Source organism: Gossypium hirsutum, chromosome D02, assembly GCF_007990345.1.
Source record: "Gossypium hirsutum isolate 1008001.06 chromosome D02, Gossypium_hirsutum_v2.1, whole genome shotgun sequence".
NCBI lineage: Eukaryota > Viridiplantae > Streptophyta > Magnoliopsida > Malvales > Malvaceae > Gossypium > Gossypium hirsutum.
In genome coordinates, this window is record NC_053438.1 from 636074 (window position 1) to 658028 (window position 21955).

General features: G+C 28.8%; 1 protein-coding gene and 1 pseudogene across 1 annotated transcript; both read right to left on the reverse strand.

The window, feature by feature from the left end:
- Positions 1 to 16528: 16528 nt before the first annotated feature.
- LOC107903374 (uncharacterized) lies at positions 16529 to 17292 on the reverse strand. The gene has a single exon (XM_016829393.2). It carries the CDS (start codon positions 17191 to 17193, stop codon positions 16672 to 16674), a length of 522 nt encoding a protein of 173 aa, XP_016684882.2. The 5' UTR covers positions 17194 to 17292; the 3' UTR covers positions 16529 to 16671.
- Positions 17293 to 19812: 2520 nt separating this feature from the next.
- LOC107906137 (U5 small nuclear ribonucleoprotein 40 kDa protein-like) lies at positions 19813 to 20775 on the reverse strand (annotated as a pseudogene).
- Between the last annotated feature and the right edge of the window lie 1180 nt (positions 20776 to 21955).

Below are 21955 nucleotides of genomic sequence, written 5' to 3' on the forward strand. Positions count from 1 at the left end.
ACATTAATATGTGGAGTTTACATCCAGGTGTGATGATAGTGGAGATTGAAAATTTTGGGGAAATTATGGGTTTGATCCCTCTACTCAATTTTAGATTTTTATTATTAAGACTTCTTTTAATACCATGTCTACAATTACGTGAATATTTTTTTTTTACTTTTAAATAGGAGGATAAACGCGTTTCAACATATTAGAATCCATGCCTTCCTATTCGATACTAATTGAATTAAGACTCAGTCAGTTTAATCATTATTCTGCTTTTCTTAATTTATTTGATAATTTTTCAAATTTAGTCCCTAAATTTGAATTATGTTAAAGTATGATGATATGACACTTTAAGATTCTGCCACATCATCATCTGTTTTATAAACAATATATACTTTATTTATAATTTTTATATTTTCAATTTTTTAAAATTTTATGTAATTTTTTAAAACAAAATAAGGTCGTCATCACACCTTAGGGAATTCAAATTTAGGGATCAAATTAAAAAAAATTACAATGTTTCAAGACTAATGTGGATAAAAAAAGTTAATCATACCAATATAAATCGATGGAAGGATTTTTTTTTCTTAAAATTTCCATCAATATTTTAATTAAAATAATTAATGATATATGATTAAATTAACTAATGAAATTATAAATTAAATGATTAAATTATTTTAAATTAAAATATAATGATTAAATTCGAGGAAAAAAACCAAATATTGACTAAAAACAAATTTATATGTTAATTTTTTTCTAACATTTCTTTTTACAGTAATATCAAATATTTTACTTTTCATCTTTTAACTTTAATCTTAAACTTTTTTTGCTTTTTATAGGCAATTCTAAATTAACCCAAAAGTGAATAAACTTATTTGTAAAAATTAAAAAGGAAAAAAATGGAGAAGAGGTTAAAAATGTCAGACAGACAGACATTTTTTCATTATTGGGATTTGCATCATTATTTTAAAAAAAAGAACTGTGGTGAGATTCTTGCAATTTTATATAAAAGGACTTTCTTTTTCCTTTTCTTCTGGGTGTGGTTAAAAGATGAGCTGCTTACACTGTTTTGCCTGTGACTTGATGAGAAAATTCGGGATAATTTTTAATTTTAATTTTAATCATAAAAACAATTTTTTTATTAAATTTAAATAATAAAACGAGTTGAATCAAATAAGTCGAAAGTAAATATCTTAAACTCAAACTTAATCAAAATGTTGGATCAATTCGAGTAAATTGTCCGACCCATAAATATTTCTAAATAATAATTTCCCCTTTTATTTTTATATTTTTCTTTATGTTAAATGGTTTGCGGTAGTCATTTTTTTATATATAAAAAATATCTTATAATAAGTTAATAAAATAAAATAAAAATTAATATTTGATGCATTATAATTTATCATAGAATAAAATTAAAAAAAAGAATATTTTATAAATAAATATTATTACATTTAACTATTAATATAATTGTTTTCTTTCAAATTTAAGGTTTAGGATTTTACGAATAAAATAATAATTATAATTTATATTTAATTATATTTAAATAAAAATATTGTTTATTTATAAATGCTCTTTTATTAATATTTTCAATATTTAAAATTTAAAATAACATATAAATAAAAAAAATAAAAGCAAATGCTTTTCGATTTGATTACTACATTTCTGATCGATTTTCTAATTTCTCGAAATAAATTTTTTTTGATTAAAACTCATACATCCTAAGGCCTTAAAGCTTAAATACAAAATCGGTCCTCAAACTATATCATATTTCTTATTTAGGTACCGGTATTTTTTTTATTAAAAGTGAATACTTAGTCTATTAATTTTGTCTCGTTTACTTAAACTCACAATACCAGTCAATTTTATTGGATATATTATAATTTTTATATAAAATAAGATGAAATTGATAATTTAAGTACTCCGAAAAAAAAATGGATGCTTAAATGAAAAATAGTATAGTTTGAGGGGCAATTTTGCAGTTAAACCTATTATTAAATCTCTCTTATTTTTAAGCTCATGAAAGACGCGCTTTATCGGGATGTGCTCACGCGCCTACGGGTGCGACTGGGAATTTGCAAGTGGAAGAGTTGAAGACAGCACAGCATGAGGCAGGATGTAATAAAAAGACACAGATACATACATACCATAGTGTACCATATCTTTGTCCTAAACATATCAAAATCTAATCATAATCCAACTTAAAATATATTTTTTCTTCAAAATCAAACTTAAACTATGTTTTTGGGATTTGGATTTTGGACATTCTGTATGGTTATAAATATGTTTGTCAATTGATACTTATTACACGACGATGTGAGGTTGAGTGCACTGAAGTACGTTATTTTTTTTGTTTAAGGATTGAAATAAATTATGAATTGTAAATATTATATCGAAAAATAAAAATCAGGAATTGTGATGCTTCATATAAAAATAAATAAATATATTTATAGAATAATCTTATTTACTAATAGAACTCGCATTTTCGATATATCAAATAATAGTTTAATTTTTGTACATGAATTTTATGTATCATCACTAAATAATAACACAGCATCTTAACATTAAATAAAATAAAAAATTGTCACTTATAAGTAAATACTAATATTTTTATTTAAACCTAATTAAATGCCAATTAATTATAATTATTATAAATATTGATAATTCTTGAATTCGGGCTTAGCGTTTTAGTATTTATTTATAATTAATTATTATTTAATTATACTTGAGTAAAGTTATTAGTATTTGTTTAGGTTAAAATATGTAACTAGTTTTTGTAATTTGACAAATTTAATCCATGTATTTAAAAAGTTAAAATTAAGTCCAAGTTGTTTATTTAAAAATCACAGTCTAATTATTAAAATTATAAGTATTTTCTAGAGGTGATCATGGGCCGACGGTTTGGGCCGAGCCCAGACAAAATTTTAGGCTCGTTTTCTAGGCTCGGGCCCGGCCCAACCCAAAATATGGGCCTAAAAATTTGTCCAAGCCCGGTCCGAAAGAAAATTGTTAAGCCCGGCCCGGCCCTACCTATATTTGATTAAAAATAAAAATATATATTTAATATATAATTCAGATTAAAAGTTCAAAATATATATATTTAATAAAAAGTATATTTGATTAAAAATAAAAATATATAAAAATATATTTAACATATAATTCGGGTCGGGCCCGGGCTAAAAAAAATCTTACCAGAGGCTCGGCCCGTTTAGAATAATTTTTTTGCCTAAACCCATATTTCGGGCCTATTTTTACCCGAACCCTCTGATTTTTCGGGCAGTCCGTCGGGCCAGGTAGCCCAACCCATGATCACCTCTAGACTATTTTCTATCAAATTTTATCAATTTGATATGGTATTAGGTTGCTCTCATGTGACGTATCATATATCCTAAGTTGACAATTTTTAATGAAAAATATCAACGATGATAATGATTGGATTGGGTTTTTAAATTGAAAAAGGTTTTTAAAGTACATGGACTAGATCACAAACGAATTTTAACCATTTATTTATAGGTGAAAGCACCTGCAAAGTCCTTTTATTATATGGACTAAATCAAATTAGTCCATCTACTATTAAATAGATCAATTTAATCTATGTACTATTTAAAAAGAATTAAATAATGTCAATTTGTAATAGAACTAACATTTATGGTTTAAAAATGACATAAAATGAATTTTTTCATCTAAAGTTCAACTTCAAACAAAATATTTCACGCACAAAATCATAAAAAGCTTTCAAAATATAACTACGTTGAACACTGAATGTTAAACCTTTGAAATTTGAACTTAATTTGTTCTTTTTAATAATACATATCAATTTAATAGTAAATGGACTAATTTGATACAATTTCTATAATAGAAAGACCTATTAAGTACATTCACCTTTATTTATAAATCATTCATTATTTTTTGTTTTATTCAATGTTTATGTGTAATGATATTAATACAGTTGATTTATTTTTATGAAAAATAATTTTATTTTATTTTTATCTATTTTTTAATAATATTGGGATTAACTATTATATCCATTATTATTTTTTAATTGTTTCACTGTCTAATTTGTTGCATTTGGGGTCAATTTCTTTCAAATTCAAACTTTCCCTTTTTCTACATTAAAAAAATATAACTGTCTAATCAAATAATAATAATAATTGGGGACAAACATCACTTTCATACTAAACACTAATCCTTAATTTAGAAAATATTTTTAAATGATTATTAAAAATAGTAATATTAAATTTCGGTCTAATATTCTTTTAAACAATCTAATTATAGGTTCTGATCATATCTGTTAATTTCAAGATAATGTTTAGAACTACCCATAGCCTCTCCTCATCGTATAAATAGGAGGATAATGTGCTTCAACATGTTCAAACCCACATCCTCCTACATCAACAGTAAAATTTACGCCAATCAAATTAAAACTCAATCGAAAACAATTTAATAATCATTATTTCATCATAACTAACACATTAATCTTTTCGTATAATAACATAATCATCATATTAATGATTACAAAATCTAATATAGTGATTAGTAATAAATGGAGAAGTTCAATCTTTTTTTATAGAAAATGCCACTTTATTTGAAATTTGCCAAATACCAACAAAGTATATAAATGCATGCATTGGTTAGTTACCATAAATATGTGATTTGAGGGTTTTAAAGGAATTTAAATGTTTTATAAATTAAATTAAGGAAATATATATACATATCTGATTTACCATAAACATCTCTACATCAAACTAGTCACTAGTCAAGTAGTTTGTTTTAGTTGTTATAAAAAATGGTCAATTTACATTCTTTTAATCTCTTTATTACGTTTACATTTGAGATTTAGTTATTATATTTTAAAATATCATAATTTGGTCCTTTACTTTTACAGTTAGTTAGTTCAAAAGGTGAATTTAGAGGGGGGTAATAAGTGGCCTTGGCCCCCTCAAATGGAAAATTTATCTTTTAGTCCCGTAATAAATGGTTAAAATAAAAGAATTTCTATTCAATCTCTTCAAAAGTGATGAACTCATAAATTCATACGAGATAAAATTAAAATTTAACCCTACAAAAATGATGACTTAATTCCAACCCCTAAATATTTTTTGATTTCACCCCCTGCAAATATCTGCAATAGGGTATGCTACTTCTATAAAATTATAGGCTTCACCCTAAGTATAGACAATTTTAATTTATCACTTAATAAGCATATAAAAATATTTTAAAAAATAATTATGATTGTTATATTTACATGATTTTATTACACAAATACTACTAGTTTTCAAGTTTTAAAATATAAAATTTCAAATAAAATTCTATTTTTTTCTAAGACCCTTTGGTGTGTCAAATTAAAAGAGGGGGTGGACCAAATTTTCCAATAATTAACTCTTTAAAATTGCCATTAGCCTTATATCAAAATGATGTACAATGTTTTGATATGTAGGAAAACGTCATTATATTTTTTTGGCTTAATATAATATTTAGTATTTGAATTTGGCACTTTTTTTTTAATTTAGTACCTAAATATTTTTTTTATCCAATTTGGTACTTTTCTTAAGTTGGTGCTTAATTTTTTTAGGGGTCCAATTTGGTACTCTTTTTTCCAAATTAAAAAATTTGTCAAGTTTAAATATCAAATTATATTAAACTTATATTTTTTTACCTCTTTTTAAAACAAAACAACTACGATATTTATATAAACTTGTAACAGCATGCTTGACCATGAAATCCACAACTACGATAAGAGTTTTAGGAATATGACAAATATGAATCCTCCAATTCATTTGTATCAACTTATGAATAGCTCGTAATTCCATAAAATGACTATCAATAGTTTCTCCAATCAAATTTATTTCCACTAGAAAGGCATTATTACATTTAAGTTCAACTTAACAATATCCCTTATCCATAATACACGTAACCCTTTTAACATTGACCTCTTGAACACTTCGTCCTTCTTTAATACTATCGTGTATAGTCCGAGTAAAAATTAAGTGAAACTGTGTCATCTGTATTGAACTAAACCAAACCACTTTTGAACTATTATCATTCTACATTTATTATTAAAAAATTAAAATTAAAATTATTTTTTAAATATTAACAATAATATTTTATAAAATTTAATTTTCAAAAATAATATAAAACGCATCGAATCGAAGAAAAACATTAACAACAATAATTATTTTCTTTAATAAAATTGAAAAAAAAAACCGCTTGATTTAAATAAATCCAACGTAAAATTACAAAAACTAGTCGGTGGGAATGGAGTGGACCCATCCGAACACATCAGATATTCGGGTACGATTTTTTGAAAAGGGCAAGAAAACCCGTGATTCGCGTGGGAGACGACACCTGTCAGTTTCTCGTTCCTCGTGCCCCACTGTTTCACCGGCTATTGTCCGTCATCTTTCAAAGAGATGTTGTAATTACTTGTAAATATAAATTTATCCAATCCACTTTGCTTTTACGAAATTACCCCTAAATTTTTATTTTTAGTTTTTTTTCTCTGTAGCAAAAAAAGGGCAGAATATTCATTGATCTTTTTTTTTTAAGAAAATAAAGAGAAAAAGGCACCAAAGAAAAGGGGTTTAGCAATATTTTATTCTATTTTTTAAAAAATATTTTTTAGAATAAAAAAGTGTGTTAATTCTCTTTTTTGTTGCCAAAAAGAACGTGAAAGGTAAAACCTTTATGCTCCCACCTACCCAAAAGAAAGGTCAAATATGTTATAGGTCCTTGTATTCTCCGTAAATTTAAAATTTAGTCCTATTATTTTTATTTTTAGAAATTTAATCTATCTGTTTTTCGGATTTGAAATTTTAGGTCCAATTGTTGATACTGTTAACTTCAGGGACAATTGCAGAGTTTTTCTTAAGGGGTTTGAATTGAAGTATAATTTTTTTGTGAGGCTAAAATAAAATTTTATTTTATATTCACTTATGATTTCATCACTTTTGAAAGGGCTACATATTTTTCCTCATAATAACTTTTAATTCTAGCATTTATTAGGTGACTCGAAATAATTTTTCCATCCGAGAGAGGGGGCCAAGCCCTAGCCTTGTGCCTACCCCTCTGAATTCATCCCTAGCTAACATTATTCTATTAAATTTGGTAGTATAATATTTCGAAATTAAAAAAAAAACTCGTTCTGTAGTAATGTAATTGATCTAAATTTAATAAAAAAAATAACAATTTTAATAATAGGATTTCATTTTTGAATTTGAAAAATAGAGGGACTAACTTCTTAGAAATAAGTGACTAAATTTAAAATATACAGAAAATACAGGGACTTTGAACATAATTTAACAAAAAAAGACAAATAAGCACTAACCGAGCGAGTAATGGTGGTGGCTGAGTGGTGGATTCATCTTTTCTCTCTCTCTCTTTTCTTCCCTTTAATTCAAATATTGCTTCAATAGGGAAAACTAAGGGCTACTTTAATTAATTTGTATATTTTATTTTTTTAAATAATAATATCCACTATTTGATTGAATTCTGAATTCAACAATAGGGCTCACGTGTATTACATAATTATATTATATTATTTTATATTATTATTAAAACATAATTAAATCACACTAAATTATTACGAGACCTTAGCATTATTGGTTAACGTGGAGGCTTCGGACCTTGAACAATATAAGTTCAAATGACATCATACATAATTACAGTGTGTGAATATTTAATCTCATCGTGCATGTATATTATGTATGAGTTTTTTCAGTGGTTATTTGTATTGATTTGATTCTATATTGTAGCTGCTCGAACATGTCTTTATACGTACGAATTTATATATATATTTATAATAATAAAACTTTCAAGAAAAATAAGGATTAAAACACCTTTTAGAACCTGAACTTTTTTTTCCAACTTTTCTCATATTGGAGTTTTAATATTTTCTCGAAAATTTTAAAGTTTTGATCCCAACGTAGCAACAATTGTTAAGTTGAAGTCTTGATATGAGTACAATTGCTAAATTCAGGATCAATTTCGATAAAAAAATTTAAACTCCAATATAATAATAATTACCAAATTAAGAGATTAACTGAACAAATATGAAAGTTAAACCCCAAATAATAATTAGACATAGCAAGTCATCCTCGATGAACATCTAGCTCATCCAGTTGTCAATCATGAAGTCAAATCACCTGGAACGGCAAGTATTTCTCAAGATCGAACAATATTGCCAAGAGTGACCTTGAGCAACTTAGGTTATGGGAGTTAGTAAATTGACTATTAAGTGACTCGGACAATCCAAAGTATTCCTGTGCCCCAATTTCATACAATATTTTCTCATATGATATTGGGAAAAGGTTGTCTTCCTATTCTAATAATTTAATGTCATATCAATAATTTTATTTTAAATTTTAGGATTTTTATTTAGATTTAATTTTTTCAAGATAAAAATATTGATGTGACATTAAATTATTAGACAAAAGATACAGATAACGCGACATTCCTATTTCGTACAATCATTTCTCGATTCAACTGTTATATTATTTGTGTTAAGAATTAGTTTGGGTTTTTCATTCATTTTCATCTTTTATTGACTTAAATATCAAAATAGTCCCCGAAATTCAAAGTCGGTCCATAAGCTACAAAGCATGAACATATTTTAAATGTATACATATATTATTTCTCAATTTCTTTTTTTACCTTGTATTCTTATGAACACTAAAGTAGTAAAGGAGCATGTTTTTATTATGGGGCTCCTTTATTTTTTTTATTAAAAAGAAAATAAATAAATAAATAGATATAGTTTGGTTTAAAAATTGTGAAGGTTAGGTGAGCCAACAAAATTGGAATGTTTGTTTGCAAATTAAAATTATTATATATATTTTATAATTTTATATGTTAAAAAGATATTTTAGAAAAGTGTCTTTTTTAAGTGTCAATTGAATATCTTTTTAGTTAATGCTTTTAATTTAAAATACAATGTTTATGGGTATTTTTATTTAAACCTAATTAAATATTTTTGATAGATTTATTCAAGAATCGAGTTATCTCTCTAAATTTGAAGGTAAATTCAATATTTCAAAAGGGGTCGTAAAAAAATATTAAATTTGAAAAATAAGTTAAAAAATTATGTTAACTTCAATTTTGATAATTAAGATCTAATTTGATTTCATCTGATCAATTTTTAATTTTATAATAAGGATAATATAATGTTTGGTTCCTAAACTTAGTAATTACGTTTCAATTTTAGATGGTACTACATCATCGCTTGAACAAGTCAGACCATTGGCTCTTAATCCAACTAGTTTGATTTGTTCGACCACCAGACCAACAATAGTGAAAGAAATAATTAAAATTTCATAAAATCTAAAACAAGATATTAAACTGGTCCAACTTTTTCACCTATCGATTCTTGCCCTTTTAAAAAATATATTTTCAAATACTTTTCGAATCAATCGATTCAACTCTTTTACTTGGATAACTATATCGATCAATTCTTTCTCTGTCTGTTTCGCTTATGTTCCATAATTTTTATCAAATTCGAAAATCGCAAGCGATAAAGTTATATTATCTCTTCATAATATTATATTATGTAATTTCTCCTAAATTTGTTTGCAATGATTGCTTCCTCTTCTTCTCAACTCTAAAGGAGTACATTTTATTTATTTATTTTTCATGGGATTCCTTCTTTATTTCCTTTTTTTTTCTTTTTAAAAAGGACATTACACGATAAATAAATAAGCATAGTTTGGTGAAATTTTTGTGAATATTAGGTCAGCCAACCAAATTGGACTGTTTATTTGCGAACTCAAATTTAATAAATTTCTATAATTTTATATGATCGTAAAAATTTTAGAAAAGTTTTTCAAAAAAATAAAAATTTTAGAAAATTATATTTCTAATTATTATTATAAAAATCTATTCTAATTAATGCTTTTAATTCAACTTTTTTTGGCGTTTAATTTACTTTTTAAAATAAAAATTAGTTAATTGCTTAATATTTTTAAGTGAAATTTAAATAAAAATAAGAATGCACTATTTATTAAATATTAATTAATTAATTTTATCGTCTTCATTTTTTCATTCAATAATTTTCAATTAAAATATAAAAATATTTAGTTATATTCTTTTGAGAACTGTGAGTATGACCGTGTGGGCCACACGGGCCAGGCCAGGTTGAGCGTGTGGGCTCACACAAGTATGTGGACTCATATTTCTGAAATTTTTCTTAGGGTCGCACGGGTCACTCCGATCGACTGTGGGCTTACGGTAGAGTCGGTAAGGGCTAACCAAACCCTAAAACTATGTGATCTGATAGTCTAATATTTTGCTCTGATTATGACATTGTTTATCACGTCTGCTTATTCTGCTATATTTGTATATCCGATATCTGTATAAGAGCATGTTAAGCGTGATATCATTGTATATGTAATCTATAATTATGTTTTAGGTGGGATTTGTATATGTGGATGAAGTGTTTTGTATGACGATCATCGCCTATATTCTGACAGCTTGGCTACACATTATCTGACATGTGTCGTAATTGCACGATATGAAGTGTAAGGATGGGTGGGTGTTTTTAACCCCACATGGTGTGATGGGATGGTCGGAGTTGGTGTGTAGATGACGGGGGTAGGATTCTGTATTTCTGATTTGCATATCTGTTCTATTATCTGAATCTATAAAGGGCTTAGGTCCGAATTTGAATATGTATCTGACTGTGTCCGAGTTTACTGTATGTATTGCATGTATATTTCTGTTAGGTTACACACTGAGTTTACGAAAACTCACGTCTGTTTGTCTGTCCTATTCAGGTAATCCACAGGCTTAGACGGGCCGGTGCGACGGAGGCTCAGCGGTGACCACTTGATCAAAAATTATTTATAATTCTAGTTTCATTTGAGAGTTTGTAATTTTTGGGATTCTCTGGACTGTTGGTTTTTATTTTGGTTTTAGATGCGGTTTTTGACTCTTTCATTGAGATGCATGATGGAAAACATGGTTTTACAAAAACAAAAGGTTTTTCTGAAAACATGAACTAGATTTCTAAAATATAACAGTTTTAAGACTTCTGCTATAAATTATGTTTTAGTAAATAAATGAATTCAATATCATTTTCGAAAATGGTTATAAACAAATATGAACTATGAATCTTGAATGATTTGACGGAATGACCCTATTTTAAAAATCCTACATTGTGACAACTCTGGATTCGGCCGTCACATCTAGGCTGGGTTTAGGGTGTTACAGTACAAAACTAATAATTAAATTTGACCAAATGAACCCAGCTTTTACTATCTGGGTCAAAATTAAAATTTAAAAATTCAAAAAATACAATGACTAAAATTGACCAATTTAAAAAATATAAGGACGAAATTGATAAAATCAATGTACAAAAACTAGATCCAAAACTTTCATAAAATATAAAAACTAATAGCAAAATTTAACCAAAAGTTAAAATATTATCAATTTAGCCCTTTCCTATTGCAAATTTTTTAAATATGCAAAAAATAATAAATTAATATTTCCAAAGTTATTTGACATCCACCCACTTGTAAAAGAAAGGACCAAGCAAATTAGTCAGAAATTATTAACAATCTATGAGGCTCTTCCCTCTTTATTGTCCCTACACGCTTTATCAAATTCAAAGCTACCATTCATCATGTAAAAAGGACTTAAAAGAATATATATATATATATATATATATGGTTGGTTACTTCAATTTTTTACTTTTACCTTTCATTTTGGCTTTTAAAATAAGTAAAAAAAAACTTTTTAGCTTAATATATTTTTTGATACTCGAGTTTAATATTTTCTTAATATGGTAATTATGTTGTTTTTTTGCTCAATTTGGTACCTATATTTGGCACCTAAAGACAACTGTGTTAAATTTTCAGTGTTTAATTTAAGTTTTAAAATTGATTTGATGAAAGTTACTTGCTAATATTATTAGGTTTGGATTTTTCATGATATTAATAATAGAATAAATTTAGTATTAATTGTAAAATTATTTAATTTTACGTTTGATTTGTCAAATATCATCCAACATATTATATTTAATTCTAGTTTTTTAATGAAAATTAATTACTGATGTTATTAGATAATTATGATTTTTTTGATCTTCATTCAAAAAATTGACCTTACTTAATTTCAAATTTAATTAGGATGTAATATAATTGCTTAATACTAAAAATTTAAAGAAAAAGCCGGATAATGCTTGGGTTTAATTTTTTTTGAAAATTTTAATTATGATTTTTGATAATATCTATTCTTTTTAATACAATGCTTAGAATTACTTATAGTTCTTTCCCAACTCATAAATAGGAGAATAATACACTTCAATACACTTGAACCCACATTCTCCTGCATTGGTAATAATGTTCATACCAATCGAGCTAAGACTCAATCGATACTTTTGAGTTAAAAAAAAAAGAAAAAAAATCAATGTATTGCAATTTTATAATAATTATATTAATTAATATTGTGATTGCTCTGAGAGATGAGAATGTTGGTTTGTATTTAATCCAATTTGGTAGGCTCCTTGTTCATTATTCTTTGACCTATTGTTTTCTAAATTTATAAGCATAATTATATATATATTCTAAGTTCCTTTCATTCTCCCAAGAAAAATAAGGTTAAATTTTTAAATATATATTATTATATTTAAATAAATATATAATCTTTTAATTTGCATTGGATTGATTTTCTTATTTAGAATACATTTTCACGATAAATAATACACATTTGAATAATAATTATTAAAATGCTTGATTGAATTAATGATTAGAATATGTATTCAGATCTGAATTAAAATAAATATGAGTATAGCATAGATGGTGAGACTTAAATTAAAATAAATTTTTGGATCGAAGATCCACGTATAGTTTAGGTAGGGTGAGACTTGAACTTGAAAACTTTTGACCTCAACCTTACCTTTAAGCCAATACCTCCAATGGCGGCAGGGCCTTGACCTCCTAAAATAGAAAGAATGAACTTTAAACTCTCTAAAATTTATAAAAATTATACATTAGTTAATATATTGTAAAATTGCAGTTTGAGCTCTTAAAAGTGATAAAATATAAGCTAATACAATAATGAATTTACACTTTAGCTTTTACATAAATATATAAATTAATTTCACCCAAAAGAATTTCTAATTTTACCCCTCAAGATCTCAAAATTTTATTTTAACCCAAATGTTTATTACATTAGAAAAAACAAAATATTTAATATAAAAATAACATTTATTTCATTGTAAAATAAAGCAAAGAAATTCATCCTATAAACTCATAAAGCTATAAATTTTTTTTTATTCTAATTAAGAAATATAAAGCTATATTTAGTATGTGTACCATTAAGACATATTTTATAAATAGAATATGTCGATGAGATTTGTGTCTAAACTTAGGAAGTTGTCAGCACTAATATCTTGTCTTATTTCATGTTAGACAGTCATATAACATGCTATTATTCTTTCCTCTGATCATCAATAGTTGAAGGTTTTACATTTTTAAATATATTTTTATTAAAAAATAAAAATTATAAGCTTCAAATTATTGAAAAGAGTCACCACAGTAAAGTTTACATTTAAAAAGAATCATATTTAAATGATATAATTTTGGACCGCCGATTAAATCTTAACTTGATTGGTATAAATATTATTGTCAATGTAAGAGGACGTGAGTTTAACTGTGCTGAAGCGCATTATCTTCCTATTTATGGGTTGAGAGAGGCTACAGGTAGTTCAAAACATTGTGTTAAAAAGAGCATATAATGAGATTATTCAAAAAAATCTATAAAATTTATTTATATAATAATACATATTTGTTTTTTTAAAAGTAAAATTATATCATAATTACTATAAACATTGGATTGAATAACTAGATAGAGACTAATCCATACATTATTTATGTATAAATATGGACATTATAAGCAATGAAGGTAAAAATACCATAGAGATCTTTGTATTAAAAATTGGATTGTATTGTGTTCCCTCTACAAAAAAAAAGGTAAAATAGTTCCTGTACGTTAAATCAAAAAAGCAAATTGGTCATTTCATTAAAAACTGATATTTGTATGTCAGTATAAGGTACACATGGAAATTTTTAATGGTAAAAATGGGTGAAATTTTTAATAGAAACAACTAGTTTGCTCATTTTTTGAGTAAAAAGAGTAAAATACAATTTGACTCATAGTACGGAGTTCTCCATTGTACTTTTGCCAAGCAAGAAAATAAATAATCAAAATAAATATGGAGAAAAATCTATGCGTAATTTATATATAGTGAGATTCAAGTTTAAATACTCAAAATCTGAATACATCAATGTTTATGGATGCAACTAAAGCCTTATTAGCAACATATATATAATTTAGTACATGTGTTTCACACTCTTTTTTAATACACCTATGTGATTTTTGGTTTAATGTGATACTCTTTGTCAAAAGTTACACATTCAGGTACTTAAAAGTTAACTTTTTAGTGCTTACTTCAGATTTTAGAATTATTTTGATGAAAATTCATAATTAGCTAATCATATTATCATAAAACCGATATTAAATTGCATTTATCGAACTGTATTTGATAAGTTAAACGCAAAATTAAACAAATTCACAATTAACACTAAATTTATTCTATTAACAAAATCATGAAAATTTTTTGGAGCCGAGATTGGTTCAATTCATAAACACCTCTAAGTGAAGGGATATTTATTAAATTAACATAGATAAAACATGGCATAATTTTAATTTTTTGCGGTTAATTCCACCAAATCTTCTTAAATTATTGTCTAAAATTTAAATTGGTCTTAAGCTTTTGAATCCCCGGAGTATTAATATTGTATCAACTATGTCCTTTCGTCAACTTAGTCGTCAATTTAGATGTTACATGTTATTCAGATTTTATTAGAAGCATATTTAAAACACGTGGATCAAATTGTAAACTCATATGTATCTACCGTATTGATAATGTAGATCTAACATGTTAGGAGGATATTTCTTTCTTTTTTCTTCACACATTGGATAAGCGTTGTGTGTGTAATATGTACATACGCATTTACAAGTTGATCCAATTTATTTAAACATATTTCACATCACATTTGAGTGGCTATTTAAAACCCAAGATAATACTACGGTGATGGAAGGATTTAATTCATACAATTCTAATACTTTGAGGGCTCAATCAAAATATTTTAAAGTTTAAAGATTAATTTAAAATTTAGCTAGTAGTTGAAGACGTTTGATGAGAAGGACTTAATTGATATAATATTGATACTTTGAGAACTTAATTAAAATGTTTTGAAATTGAAGGACTAAGCATAATTTAAGTACGGATGGAATTATTATTTTTCGTACCAAAAAAACTTGTTGCAGATGAATAGAATAAATTGAATTTAATATATATTTTTCAAAATTACAAAGAAGTCCAAGTATAGAATTCCATTTCCATGGCCATAGAAATTCGTGAAGGGGTCCCTCGAAATTCAAACAAAGATGGTTTGTCTTCTGAATGTGATTCCCAGGTTGTCTTTTTCAAACACACTGTTTACTTACAATTAAAAATTCACAATAATGTCTTTAAAATATTGTTGTAATTAAAATTAGTTTGTAAATTTTGAATGATGATTCTAGCAAAATTTTAGGGAATTGGGACAATATTTTAAAGGGTCATAGCTCTCTCTAACAAGCTGTAATCAACTCAAGTATATATTTATAGCTTTACACACCTTTGAATAGACTTTGATTGTTTTTACCTGCTGTTAGTGTAAAAATAGCGGTAGCTATAGATACTGTAATGTTAGACAAAAAGTAAGTTAAACACACTGCACTGCACCCAATCACCCATCCAAACCCACCCTTAATCAATGTAATAGGTACAAGTTACTGGTGGTAAATGTCTTTATATTTAGGGTTAGATTGCATTATATCACTTTTTACTTAAAAAATAAATTTATCCATATATGTTAGGTCAAAATAGAAGTTGACTTTTTTATTAATTTTTTTATCTATACGTGACTAAGTGAATAACTAGAGAATGACATATGATGTGCCATATGCATCTCATGCTGATGTATGATTACTAGTTTTTGATAGTAGAAATTGATAGAATTTTTAACAAAAGGGCTAGTTTTTCCTTTGATATAATATACATAGATTAATTTGCCTATGTTTTGGGTAGGAGAAAAATGTAATTCAACTTCTAATATAGGGGCCTCCATTGTACTTTTACCACTATTAGTTAGTCTTTATGGTTTAATTTAGTCAATTTTTTACTTTTTATAGTTTTGAATTACGAATTTTCACTCCTAATCCAAATAGTAATAATTAAGTAATGATTGAAAATTTCGATTTAACAAATACAATATTTCTATTTTTTTTGAAATTTCTAAAAAAGTTATGAATTTAATATAAAATACTTTAATTTGTAATCCTCTCGAGATTCAGAACTCTTTTTTGATACAAATTATTTAGAATTATTATAACTTTTTTAATCATTTAATAGGAAGATAGATAAACTTCACCACGTTTATATTTATATCTTTTACATAAGCAATAATGCCGATACTTCCTACATGCACAATTAAAGAGAGCATAGATCACATTTTCAATAAATTAAGTATCATATAAATCAAGAATATAAATTATGAATCACAAAGTGATAATTCAACAAACAATACAAGAATATGCAATCAAAAAGCAAAAAGCAAAGCTTTTTACGATATTTCAAACACAAATCTCATTTCTTTAAACTTGAACTTTCCCATTCCTTTGATACTGTCCGCCATTAACGACACCTTCATGACCTTCAACAAAAGCATAATACCTCAACACGAATCCCAAACCTAATACCATCCATTCCAAACAAAAAACCGTCACACAAAGCCCACCAACAAGCTTCAATATCACGATCCCATCATCTTCCCTAACATAAGATTTCAAGTACCCCAAGAAATCACTACTTCGGGTCAAGATCAAAACCGAAACGGATCCTTGAAATATCGATGTTAACACCATAACCACCATGTGAGCTGCGTAGAATCTGTTTGACCCAGAAACGGCGACGGAACAACCGGTGACGGCACCGGCTATGGTGATGGCGTGGAGAAGGATGAAGAAGAAACCACATAAGGAAGGGAGTAAACGTAGGGAGAGAGTGAGGAAGATACAACCGGAGGCTGTTCCCAAGAGGAAATAGCTGGCTATAAGGAAGGTTTTGTGGGTACGAGTGTGGGATTGGGTTACTGAGTTGTTAATTGAAAACCCCATTGATGAGAGCTTGGATTTGAATCGAAATTTAGGGTTTTGTTGATGAAGAAAGGGGGGAGATGAAAGAGTGTATATATAGTGTTGGGGGTTTAACGTTCGAATTTAGAGCGCTAAGAAAAATTTGAAGTCGAAAAGCTTTTGTAACGGCTAGCTTTTTTGCTATTTGCTAAACTTTAAAGTGTAATAATGAAGCATTATAAAACAGACAATATGTCCCTTTTTTCCCCTTAAAAAAAGGCCAAAATTATAATTTAAATTTAATTTAGGTTCTTAATTCAATATCAGCATTTGAACTCGGATCTGGTCATGAGAATTCAAGTGCTATGTAGGAGACAATAGCAGTGGGTCATACAGTAAACTTCTAGAAAAGCCAATGTAGCTGTAGATAGATAATGAGAGTTTTCCCTTATATCCGATAGCGTTCCAGGAGACTCTGGCAATAATTGCAAAGAAAGCATGATTGGATGTTTGGCTTATGCATGATGGCACATGAATAATTTAGTGATTGGTTCTAATTTTTTTTATCTAAAAAAAATTGAAATGTTAATTTACTTAAATTTATCGTGATTCGGTTATTTTGATATTTGTCATGAAAATTAACATTTTAATAATTTATATGCACGTAATTAATAAAAAAGTGAACTCAAGCAATAGATCCATTGATTGACGTGAATGCATCCATGCTCGAGATTAGATTAGATTTGGAAGTTTATCTATGTAGTAGTATGATGGGTGTATAAGTTTAAACATGCATTGTATCAAAAACAAATTAGCAAAAAGGTTAAATTATGGTATTAATCATTGTAATATGTGTATATTGTAAATTTAGACATTCTAGTTTAATTTAGTCATTTTTAGTTTTATTCGAATTAAATTCATTAAGTTCTGTTATCTTTAGAATCTCATGTGATGTGTAGTGCCACGTAAGCTTGCTATTTCTATATATTCACATATTCATGTATTGCTCATAAAAAAGTCTATTTGCAAAAAAGTTGGTTAATTAAAAAATTTTTAAAAATATATATTTATTATATATTCGGGCCGGGCCAGGCTCAGGGCCAAAAAAGTGGTGCCCGAGGCCCAGTCCATTTTCTAAACGGGCCTCATTTTTTGCCAAAACCCATATTTTGGGCCTATATTTTTACCCGAACCCTCCAATATTTCGGGCGGGCCGTCGGGCCAGGTCGGACCGCCCGACCCATGAGCACCTCTAATAAGGACTAAAAATGATTTAATTGAAAAACATGGACTAAATACTACTAGCAAAATTTGACCTTAACAAAAATCAAACAGCTTTAATTGCTATTGCTTGGGTTAGGACTACAATTTTAAACTTTAACAAATACAAAAACTAAATTTAACCAATTAAAAAAGTATAAGAACTAAAATTTGATCAAATTAAAGAATAAAAGCTAAATATACAACAAATACTACTAGCATAATTTGACCTTAACAAAAATCAAAATTTAACAATTTATATGCTATAAATTAGCTAAAATCAATTATAGAATGTCAACTTTTCATAGTAGAGAGTAGACCTGTCCATGGGGCCGCCCGGCCCGGCCCGACGGCCCGCCCGAAATATGGGAGGGTTCAGGTAAAAATATAGACCCAAAATATGGGTTTGGGCAAAAAAACGAGGCCCGTTTAAAAAATGGGCCGGGCTCGGGCTTAACTTTTTTAGCCCGGGCCCTGCCCTGCCCGGCCCGACCCGACCCGAATATAATATATATTTTTTATTTTTATTTTTATTTTTAAAATATTTTTTTGTGTTTATTAAAAACCGGGTCGGGCCGGGCCGAGCTCGGGCTTATTATTTTTTCCCAGGCCGGGCCTGGGCAAAATTTCAGGCCGGGCCGGGCCCGAGCCTAAGAGTCGGGCCAAATTTTTTCGGGCTCGGCCCAAACCCGGCCCGACCCGGCCCATGGACAGGTCTAGTAGAGAGATGAAATTCAGAATTAAACCCTTTTATTCATATATTTGAGGAAGAGTAAGGATTGCATGAAATTATGATTTCACGTTATTCTTATCCCTTCTCAATACGAGAATGTCAAATTAGATTTTTCCTCTTGATTTTTAGCATTTCTAGTTGGATTTTAATTTTTCCAGGGTAAAAAGTTGAAAACAAGGAGGAAAAATTTGATTTATGATTTTCGTATTGAAAAGGGATATGGATGACATAAAATTATAATTTCATACAATCTCTTCTCATTTGAGGAATTATACTTTTATATTCAAATCTGATTTTTCGAAAAATACAACATAGTTTCTAAGTCAAATCATCAAAGGAATAGGAAGCTAACAGAAACCTGTAGTACACAATGCAATTAATCAATTGTATGATCTGTATACATACTCCACCAGTATTCCTCTAAATGAAAGAAATTTGAGCAAAATGTATTACATTGTCGAGCTCAAGAAGTAGACCCATTGGTCGAAAGGGAGTTCACCCGTCTCCAAGATTAGAGTTTGATCCGCAGATAGTATTGTATAAAAAAATGTAAAACATTGTCGATAAAAGGTGTTAAGTTCATCGAAAATAACATTCCGCAAAGCCTACTTAAGAGAAGAATAAAGAATTCCGAGATTTAACCTTGAAAGCAAATACCCTGGAGCAGTTCAGATTTCCCCAAGAGAAATCTGTTTATTGCTGCTACATGAACCGACGATAGGTTCATTAGGATGGAAGATGGTTTAGTTAACAGATCCTGTATGGCCAGGTAGCTTATACAAGATGTGCAGGGATGTTGTATCCCATATGTACACGATCCCTTATGTGACCTTGCTTCCATCGGTTGACCAGCCACATTTCAGCAAGTTCTTTTCGAAATTGTGTTGGTGCCCTTCGAAAATCTGTACGGAACGATTCTGTGGTGCATAAGGGCGCATATACCATAATCAGAGTTTGCAATCCATACCATTAGTGAGAAGAAAGGAACCATCGTTATCATATCTTGATGACCTTGAAGTGTCATCGATACTTCACCTTTACGTAAGTCCCAAACTTTAACATCGTTATCAATCCCGCCTGTAAAGATCTTATCCGATGCATCGGAGAAACTAATGGCGGTAATCTGGTATTTATCAGGAAATGTTTGGATAGCACCTCTTTGACGCATATCCCAAAGCTTAGCCGTTCCGTCATCGGAGCTACTAATGACAAGAGGTGGTCCTCTTTGTGATGGACAGCATGAATTCACAAAAGAAGAGTGTTCCGCCATTTTTTTGATTTGTTTTCCCGTTTCAACTCGGGTCTTGCTGATATTATCTGGGATCCATCGATGGTCCAATGAAGATCCAAGACTGCATTCTTGTGTCCTTTTAGAACCATAAAGTTTTTGCAGTCATAAAGTTTTTGCAGTCCCGATTTGATCCAGATTCGATGATGGTCCTGGCAGGGTTGAACTTCGTCGTATATATAGCACTCTGATGTCCGGTTAGCAACATCATTGGTGATTCCGGACTCGATGTATGCTTATTTCCATTCCTGTCTGGTCCTTGTGGAGCGTATGAGCCAGTGGACCATTCCATCGGCCTTGGACCCGACAGAGCATTTCCACCCTCCCTTGCTACAATTTCCATACCTCAGCTTAGTATTTAAAGGGTAGAAAAGTACACTTCTCGGAGCTACAGCCTGAAACGTAACATTATAAGTAAAGGATTGTATCGGGATAGCATAGGCACGTTGTCGGCAGGCCTAGACTTCACAACCTATACTGCAAATTTAACGAAAATCTAGTAAGAGATCCTATCCTTCTTCCCTGCAAGCCTAAATAACATCAGGACCATACATATCGGTAGCGAATATGAGCATGAACTGCAAAGCCAAAAACATCTTACATTCAACTAATCGAAACAACATGCCACGTCTAGATTATGAAACAGACCGATGAGCTACACAAATGAAGCAGTAAATAATCTATACTGAATACATGCTAATAAGCTAAAGGGTGAGCGGTAAAAGTACTACGGAGGCCCTTGTACTAAGAGCCAAATTACATTTTGCCCCCATTTATTAAAAAAAAAACAAATTAGTCTCTGTATGATAAATCAAATAGAAAATTAAGCTATTGTTTGCCTTAAAGGGCCCTAAACCACCTTTAACTAAGATATTTATGTTAAAAACAATCCTAGTGTCCAAATGGATAAAAATTAGTAGTATGATGCATTTTGGTTACTTGTAAATAAGATACACCACTCTCATCATTTGTAAGAAGAGAGCTTATTGAGAGCTACTTAAGAGTGTGCTATATTATAAGCCTTGGTGTATATATTTAGACAAGGGATCTCGTCCCCCCCCTTGGAGCCTAATAAAGAGCAAGGCAAGATGTCTTGTCCTTGATGAAAAATGGCTAATGCGAGACTTCTTGTCACTCTTGGACGAAGTGAAGACCAAAGTGAGAGGTGCCATCTCTCTTGATGAAAAATGGTTAAGGTGAGAGGTCTAGCTCCCCATTAAAGCTTAATGAAGACCAAGATGAGATGCCTGCCCCCTTATGAAAAAATAGCCAAGGTGAGGGGTCTCGTCCCCCCTTAGAGCCTTGTCAAGGCCAATGTGGAAGATTTCGCCCCCTTGATGAAAAATAACCAACATGAGATGTCTTAGTACATAAATACCATGGACTATAAAAATAGATTTGTACTAATATTTTTAGATGCCTTGTCCGAGGGAAGACGATTCACCAACTATCATCTTTACTTGTGTAGCGGCTTGTATCTCCTTACACTAGTTCTTCTATTCGAGCTTTAAAGGAAAACAAAT